At 45.9% G+C, this 9,335-nt stretch overlaps 1 protein-coding gene across 6 annotated transcripts in view; it reads right to left on the bottom strand.

Annotated features, from left to right (window-relative positions):
- The window catches only part of COL27A1 (collagen type XXVII alpha 1 chain), a 227,542-nt gene that overhangs the window by 169,578 nt on the left and 48,629 nt on the right, over nucleotides 1-9,335 (bottom strand). For all 6 annotated transcript variants that reach the window (XR_003095497.1, XM_025211218.1, XM_025211220.1 and 3 more), the window contains 2 exons: nucleotides 7,848-7,901; nucleotides 202-255 (listed from right to left, as the gene is read on the bottom strand). Coding sequence is in view for 5 of the 6 variants with exons in the window: in XM_025211218.1 (XP_025067003.1) it covers nucleotides 202-255; nucleotides 7,848-7,901 (108 nt within the window). In the remaining variant the exon portion in view is untranslated. The remainder of the gene's footprint in view (nucleotides 1-201; nucleotides 256-7,847; nucleotides 7,902-9,335) is intronic.

Genomic DNA, 9,335 nt, shown 5'->3' with positions numbered 1-9,335 from the left:
ATTCAGAACTCCTTATGCATCAAGCCCTTCCTGCTGCCATCAGTACACAACCCAGTGAGCTAATAGCTCGCTCGGGTACCTCTACAGGTGCTTTTGTCACACCTTCCTAAATCCCCCCTATTCGTACCTACAGCATGGAGCACATACTGATTCTCATCTGGTGGGCTAATTCTCATCTGTAAAATAAATAGCACTGCTTACCTTCTGTCCATTGCGAGCTTTTCCGGGTGACAGCCCAGGATCACCTTTTTGACCCTAAAACAAAGAATCAAAGTTCATGACCTAGTTCAGAGAGAACACTCCTCATTTCATGCACAGGGTCTTGGCTGACATTAGCCTTGGCATTCAAAAGGAGTTTTATTTCCCCATTTCATCCCCACCTCCCAAACATTTTAACATTCATGTTTTCTGGATCTGCTTTACTGGGACGGAACTAAGACTGCTTTTGGAATTGTTTGTAGCTGCTATAGCAATAAAGATCTTAAACTAATTTGGACTGCATAAATTGACTAAAGAGAGTATATGTGAAAGAAAGGAATACCACAACTTTAGTTATTTACTATATAGTTGTGATTTCTCTCCCCCGCCCCCCTGCGTGTGCACACACACAAATTGCTATCACAACAATACAGATAAGACCATTGCTACTGCTATTACTAAGCAGTTCTGTTCTGCAGCTTACTAGATGCTGCTCCTTGTTTTAACTTTGGGACACACTTGAAACCAGAGGGAAAAGTTACAGTAACTAGAAGTTAGAAGCAAGACGAACAGTGGCAAGGCTTTTAGGCTGGCAGAAGAAAGAGGCACAGTGTGTTAAGTAGCCCTATTCTTTATTTCCCTTTTCCACAGCTGAGATTTGAGTTCCATATTTTCTTCTTCTTCAGAGGAACCTGAATTCAAGACTGTGGGTGAAAGGAGGTGGTGGTGGGGGAACCTCAGGAACTGAGGGTGCCTATATACATACATATGTGCACGTGCGCATGCGCGTGTATGTAGTGAGGCTGCTCCAACATGCTGTAATTACAGTGCATTGGAGCAAACTCAATTTATCGTGTCTGCTAGAGCATGGTAATTGCCATACTCCAGTAGACTCCAGCATCTTGTCTATCAGCATCCCTGCGCTGAAAAATGGCAGTGGGGGCGATTTAATTAAAGCTCATTTGACACGCTTTAGTTAAAGCACCCCTGCCGCCAGTTTTCAGCGCAGGGATGCTGATACACGAGATGCTCCAGGTGCTTTAATTAAAGCTGCTCTCAGGGCCACTTTAATTAAAGCACTTCCCCCCACCTCCTGGAGCATAAATGCCCTGAGTGTCCAAAATGAATCGGTTCCTTTAGAAATTCCAGCCTGAAACGTAACAGGTGACCCCAGAACACAGCAGAGGGTAAGAATGAGCGGAGGAAGAGGGTGAAGACTCGCAGAATACCTAATTATTCCAGCATTTGGCATCTTGGATTCAGTCAATACAAAACATCTTAGATCTGTGTAGTAGCCCTGTGCTGCAGCCACAGGGAAAACACACAAGTATCCCCACACTATGCACTTGCCACTTGTTCTCTCTGGGACAAACAACCTACAAATCCTGTGCACTTCAACTTAACCATGGGAACTGATTACCTACCCATGCACAGGGCAGTTGGGAGGGTTAATTACTGTTTGTCAAGTGTTTTGAGGGTCCTTGGCTGGAAGGTGCTACCACAGAATCTAAAATATGAGTCCCATTATTATTTATGAACTAGCATTTCTCATTAGTAGCACAAAGATCTAGTTACAGCTGGATGATCAAATCTGCCAACGGTTCACTGTGACTACATTTGCATTTGGCACTTATCCTCAAACTTCCACAGAATGGAAATCTCCCATTCTCTCTCCTTCTCTCTGTCCACACCATCCAACACAAGCTGAGAGGTTTGGTGAGCAAGAGACTTCTTGGATACGGACTGTAGAGAGCACTGCTGATTCGATGCAGATGTACTTGTACAAATTGTGAATGAAGACTGCTGGGTTTGCTAAACAGTAAATGAAGTCATGCAGATCATCTTGCTTTGCATTTAGCTGTTATCAAAGCTGTAGTCCCAATCTGTGACATCCTTCATTTCAGGCCTTGGAGCGACTTGTGTGCTCCATGACTGCTAAGAGCAGGGTAATATGGTCCCTGTTCCTTCTGGATTGGAGGGAATATTTTATTTTGTAAAGGTAGGACCCTACCCCGACAGGCAGATGCTTACCCTTTCCTTCCCAGACACATGTGCTTCCTTTGGTGACTTAGAAGCATGTAAAGTAGGTGTTTTGCTTCCAAAGCACTCTCTCTCGAGGATCTCAAAGCACTTGACAAAGATTCTGTCTCATCATTTCTGTTTGGTGAGCACTACTGTATTTGTTATAGAAGTGGGTAAGCTGAGGCACAGAAAAATGAACTTACCCAAGATCTGTGGCAGCACTAGAAATAAAAGGCAGAAGTACCGATGCCATTTCTTGCTTTAACTTAGACCCCTGGCATATGTTACACTTAAGACATGATTAACTACTTAATCACCTCTTAATGACCTGGCCACATCTTTATGCAATTTATGACATGATAAAATGGGCAATAAGCTACAAAACTCTTCCACATAATCTGTGTATTAATTTTGTGGCTGGTCTCCATTGTGCCTTAAATTAAACATGTAACCAGTATGCAGGGACTGCCAATCAGCTGACTGGTGGTCCTACCCCATGGGAGTCTTGAACCAGTTCAGGTGCAGTCCCGAGGCTTGGACATTCAATTAGCTGATTGGTGTTCCCAGCTGTGGGATCACGCTGAAGTCTTCAACTGGCTCCGGGGTGGTCCCAGGGCTGAGATCAGCTGATTGGTGGTTCAGCCATGGGACTGCATCAGAGCAGTTGAAGAGTCTGGTGCAGTCCCAGGGCTGGGACCAGCACTTGGCTGATGTGTCCTATCAACCCTGAGACTGCACTAGAGCTGGTTCAAGACTTGTGTGTGGTCCTAGGGCTGGGACTGCCAGTTGGCTGTTTGAGGGTCTCAACCCAGAAACTGCACTGGGATCTTGAACTGGTTCTGGTGCAGTCGTGAGGTTGGCACCACCAATCGGCTCCAAGACCGTACAGGTTCACCAGGAACCCAGCTTTCTACTTGGTGGTACAGGGGGAGCCTGCATGATCATGATCCCGGACTCCCCCTGCACCAGCAAGTACAGCACAATTCGAACCTGATGCCCAATTCCAAACGTGTGCACCCTGCCATGCATGTGTGGCACAGGCACAACTGTTGGTATGGATGATCAGATCCTATCATACCTTTAAATGAACATCCGTCAATGGCCTAGCAGATCACACTACCTCCCATTTTACAGGAAGAAAGGTCTTCCCCTTTATAAAAACTGCACAACTAAAATACACCAGCCTAACAAGCCCAGTACTAGCTATGTTTAAAACATCAAACTTCCTGGAGCCAAATCATGCTCCCAAAGGAAATTTGTACTCTCAGAATAGGAATAGGGGATTTATTCAGAACAGCCACCTAAAGAAAACAGTTTAACATTTCAACCCAAAGCCTCCAGATGAGAGAGATAACCCTCACTCCTTCAACTGCTTTTATGCAGCTTTTAAAAAATGCATTAGCTGATGGCGAAACTTTCTCTCCTCTCCCACCTCAGTTCTGAATATTCCTAGAATATCCTCAAAGCTACGTCAAGTCATTAGCAAGCATTTCTCTGCCCCCCCCCAACCTCCTAATCATATAATGAGTCAAGAACTTGGTCTTAGCACAACAGCTGTCCAAAACAAATGAAAAGGTTATCAAATACAATCGTAACCTTCATTAACTAGACATGAAGTTACCATGGTTGCCAAAGACAACACAAGAAATCTGAAGTGGCAAGAGTACCATTTAAACAGTTATATATTATAAATAGCGGAGGAAAAATGAGATGGGCTACATTCTCTAGTGATGCAAATGGGTGGAACTCCACTGAAATCAATGGGGCTACGCCCACTTGCACAACAAAAAAATTGGCACTATAAATACATATACTGTACTGTTTAAAAGAGCAACTTTCTAAGTATGGCTTATTAAACTACTAAGAGTCACCATCATGATGGAAATAAGGTGGAATTCGTAATATGGGGAATATCAAAATGTACACTAGTTTGACAACATAACATGAGAGCTCTATGATGCAATAAAATATTACAAATACAAACACATGCATGCGCCTACATACAAATCCTGCTCTGATAAAATTAAGCATCAGGTTCCTTATGTGCAACTGACTGCTGAGCCTTATCTGCACCCTGTTAACTCAGTTGAAAATGAGCAGGGTCTTGGTTTATATTCTCAGTGTCACTGGCTTTGTGTTAGTCATCGTTTCCAGGCTCTATCTGTTTGGGAAAATTTGGTTTCATTTGTTGGATGGCTTGTTTTTTCCAAGCTATTATTATTACAAAGTGCTGTCTAGGAAGACCTCATCTAGCAGCTCTTTGACTCTCTTATGTCTCTCAGCAGAAAAAGCTACAGACAGGACTGCTTAGTTTACCTATTCATCAAGGGATTGTTAGAGGCACCGAACTCCTAGAGCTCATGTTAACTCCATTCACTGAGGTGCAGCAACTCGGGAAAAGTCAGGCCCTTGATACGAAATCTCATCTGTCGAGACTAGAAGTGAGAGGGAGTGGTAGACAATCTAATCTGCTTGCCTGCTACATGAGTCTGAAAAGTTGGGCTTTGAACACCAGCTACATTCATGGGAGGTAGAAGAGAAGAGAAGGCTACAGTTCTCAGTATGGACCTGCCAAGAGGAGGTAGTGTCATCTAGTCGGTGCTTTGGAAGAACTTGCAAATACCTCTCTTCCGCTGCTGCGTGAGAATTCATCCTTAGCCTGTGACTTAGCTGCAGCTTTCATATGACAAAGACAAACTGAGTTATCTCACTGTTTTGAAGGTCATTGTGATGAACTGGTCACAGTGGTCAGCACAAAGACTCACTCCTTTCCTTTCCTGGTTCTTTTCAAACAACCAGTGAGAAGGTAGGCAGGGAAAACTAACCAGGCAGCAGAGAGATCCTAGCTAGTGCAGAATACAGAAGCCCTGTACCTACTGGAGTCATCCTTATGGCGCATTTGTCCTATGTTGCACAGCAGTCTCCACCTACTTCTGGATACAAGTCATGATGCTAGCTGTAAACTATGGTTGGGTGCTGGCTTCTTTGAAACAACCTCACTCTGACTGCAAGCTTCAAGCAATGGAGATGACCTGGGATGTTTCAACCATTGGAGAATGATGACCAAGACTGGTGTCAGCTGTCAGGTCCCCAGATTTGAATTCTACAGAGCTGAAGCATTGTGGTCTCAGTGCGTGTGTGGCAGCAGGGGAGAGACGGGACAGGATGGGGGGTAGCAGGGATGCACACAAAGGCTCCTTCTCTGCATTGGAGCGACAAACCACAAGATGCATCAGAGCATGCTGCAAAGCACAGCCTGCCTTGCAGGAGATGCGCTTTTCTCCTGGCTTGGGAGAGGAAGGGAGATCTTTTCCTCCAAGTGTTCAATTGTATTTTATCTCCTCTAAAACTCTGCTCCATCTTATCAGGGAAAAAACCACTGTAACTAGAATGTGTCTCTGCTCCAGACTCATTTATCAGTCCATCAAATATTTATGCCTCAAGCCCACCTGTCCAGCATGATGTAGGAGAAAGAGCTGCAAGAAATTTTTATTTCTATCAGGGGGCCAAATCAATGCAGCTGGAGAGGAGAAAGCTCTGAAATGTTAGTGTCAGTGATAATTTTTGATGATGTGCAGGGCAGAGGCAGGCGGGAACCTCCAACCCCAAACCCAGCTTGAGTCTGCAGATTGGACAAGGCTGAATTTGCAAGGACTATGATGAAAAGATCTTGATTTGATGTGTAAGACTCCACATGTGTGATCTGGAAGTCATTGACAGGGAATAAATGTAGAACGCTAAAATGTAGTTTTTACAGCCTCACTTCTCAGGCCATATAATTATACTTTTAAATTTAAAACAGCTGCTGTTTGCCAGCACGTCTCTAATGCCTACTTCTTAATCACGTACGGGCAAAATGCCAGGTCTCTAGAATTTTTTTCCCCAGTGCATCAGTTAATGTTTGTAACATTTCTGCCTACTGATGAGCAGGGATCTGGGTTTTCCATTTTCCACAGAAAAACGGAATAAAATGCGGATTTCCCCCTTTACTAACGGAAAATGTGGATTTCTCATTTTAGCAAAAAACCCACGGATTTTGCAGTTTTGCAACGAGCCGTCTGCAGGCTGGCAGAGTTCCAGCTCGCGGGGTGGGAGCGGGAAGAGAGCAGGCAGGGGGCTCCATGTGCATGCATATGCACATGGCCACCAGGCAGCCTGGAGAGCAGTTCCCACAGGTAAGTGATGGGGGATTGAGGCCCCCATACAGAGGGAGTTGGGCAAGGCTAGGGCTGGGGCTGCCGCCCAGCTGGGCAGTGCATGAGGCCCATGGCTGCAATGCATGGCCACAGGGCCCCGGTGGGGAGTGGGACGGGGCAGTGGACAGCTCGTCCTGTGGAGGGGGGCAGCTTCCCATTGCTAGGTGCACTCCTGGGGTGCAAGGAGGACCCGTGACTCCCAGATTTGTGTGCAGGGTGGGCTGCCTGCTGCGGGCTTGGGCTCCTGCCCTGCTGCCCACCCTGGGGCCTCTGCAGCCCGGCGGGTGCGACTGGTGCTGTACGGCAGAGCGAGGCTGCTGTGAACTCCACGCTGCCCTGCTGTGTGTCCCCTGTGTGCAGGGCTGCATTGAGGGGCACAACCCCACGCCAATGCCCCGCTCCTGCCATGCACGCTGGGGATGTGTCGCCAGGGCAGTGCGGAGCTCACAGCGGCAAGTGGTTTTCCTGCACGGCCCCGCTCTACCCTGCAGCGCCAGGTTGTACCCGCTGAGCTGTGGAAGCCCTGGGGGAGGGCAGCAGGCTGAGAAGTCCAAACCCGCAGCGGGCAGCTCGCGGCGCGCCACCACATCCTCCTGCAGGGAGGGCCGAGGGGGAGGGAGGGGGGGGCTGTGGGGGGCCTTTCATTTTATTCATGAATTTTGCAGTTTTTATCAGAGAATTTGCGATTTTTTTTTTAAATCAGAGAATTTGTAATTTTTTTATCAGGGGAAACCAGGCTATCTGCTGATGAGTTAATGAAAGGAAGCCCCCGTGGGATGCACCTTCTTTCCCATTTGATAGGAAATCCTAGAGCTTTCACTTTGTTAGCAAAAATCTTAGTTAAGTCCTGACTTCCCCATCCCCTAACAGCATCCTAATCATTTTCTGGTCTCATGTATGACACTATGATCAGTGTTACTTGGATTTCCAGGAGTTCTAAAACTACTTCTGATTAGATAAAGTATAAAAGAGAGTCTAACTTAGCTTTCTGGAACGTCTACATTTTCTAAATAACACAAAGTATTGTATAAATTCTACGATGAGATGAGTTGGATGCTAGTAGTAGCACCAGTGCAAATACGGAGAACAGAACTGTCCAGCCCAGAGAAGTGGCGCAGAAGAGGACAAGCAGCAGCAACGGCCCTTATTTAAGGGATATCTTATCACATGGTGCTGTTGGGAGCTTCCTAACAACTTTGAGGGAAGAATGATGTATCTTGCAATATGACAGTGAGTCTTATAGGGTGCAGGGAAAGGACTTTTCAGTGTTGCTGGAAACATCCCTAGGTTGCGGGGGGGCAGGGAATGGGGACGGGCAGGAGTTCTTGTTATCAGCCCCTTCTCGGGTTCAGTAGTTTTATGGACTTTGCTACCCCCCCCCACTCCTCGAGAGCCAACAGGCAAAAGCTTTTCACACTAGCAGATACTTACTTTATGGCCAGGTGGACCAGGGGAGCCAGGGTTTCCATGGGGACCAGGAAGACCCTAAAAAAATAAAATACACAGTTATAACAAGTCTTGGGCTAAGATGCTAGCTTCACGCAGCCCCTGAACTCTGAGCATGTTCAACTCCATGCTCAGGCTACTCCCTAGAAATGATACAATCAATGAAAACATCAGGAATTTAACACATACAATGGTTTTTATAGTTCATTAGAGTTTATCTGCTTCCTCTGGTAATCTCTGCACTCTACAAGTAATCATCTTCTTTCCTCTTGAACAGACTTACTCTTTTACATAATTAGGGTTACCGATTCTAGCTGTTCTTTCCACGTCCTGTAGCCACTTCAGATAACTTCTCTTTTCTCTACAGGCCTCTAGAGTCTACAGGTTTACTGCCCTCTTCTCTTGTTAAGTTACCCTTTCTCTTTTACATAATAGGGTTAAACAAAAGTAATAATTTAATCTGATACGTAGTTTAAGCTGTGTCAGCTTCTTTCCCATTCCTTAGGCAGGGCATCTGGTGCCTGAAAGCTTGTCCATCATCCCTCCCAACTATAGCTGACCCAATATAAGATACTACCAAACTCATCTCATTTCCTACATATTCCCTGGACCATTATAGCTGAAACCAAACACTACAGTCCTACAGACATGCTTGTAGTTAGGGAAAGCAACAGCAGGAAGAGAGAGAGAGAGCTAGTACAAACATTTCAGAAATCTTTCCCTTTTTGGAGTCAACAGCAACAATGTGCCCCCACACCTCAGGGCCTGGCTTAGGGAGGACCCTAACTAAGCAGCGTTTTAATTAGCCAGTATCAATCACTGGCTAGACACGAATAAGCTTGTAACTATTTTTCTTGTTCTATTCGTGCCCGCAGCCCAGCTGCAAACAAGGGCAGTTTGCAATGGGCAGTTGCAGGACGTCAGTTTATTGAAAGGTGGCTTCAAAGCCTACCGTTAAGTGCAGGAGTTTCCCTCTGGACTATGAACATGCAGTGCCAACAAACCCTTTAGAAAGCAATCTACTGTTTAACTGCAGGTGCACTAACAGTGGCAGCAAAATGCTGATTGCTCTTAAGCATGCTGAGCTTTGAGATCCGGGCCAGATTTTACATGGGTGTAAACTGGCATAGCTCCATTGTCTTCAGTTTATACCAGGCTCCGAGGCTAAGAGCTCTGGAGCAATAACATTTTCTGTGTGATCTGACTTCCTCCCTAGGGAGACTATTTGCTAGCAGACAACATAGCCTTTAACTTTTTTGATGTGGGGGTGGCCCAGACCTCTCAGGCCATATTCCCAATGACCTTGCAGGCTTTGAAGTTAGATTTACAGGCACCATATTGCAGAAAACGGAGCCACCAACTCCTGACTGTACTGATGGTGATCCACATCTATCTATCATCATGAGACAATGCACAACAATAGGATAATCTAATCCCCCACCCCCACCTACGAATGAACTCTCCTCTGGGACT

This window comes from Alligator sinensis, unplaced genomic scaffold (assembly GCF_000455745.1).
Source record: "Alligator sinensis unplaced genomic scaffold, ASM45574v1 scaffold388_1, whole genome shotgun sequence".
NCBI lineage: Eukaryota > Metazoa > Chordata > Crocodylia > Alligatoridae > Alligator > Alligator sinensis.
This window is presented reverse-complemented; position numbering and strand designations above follow the sequence as displayed.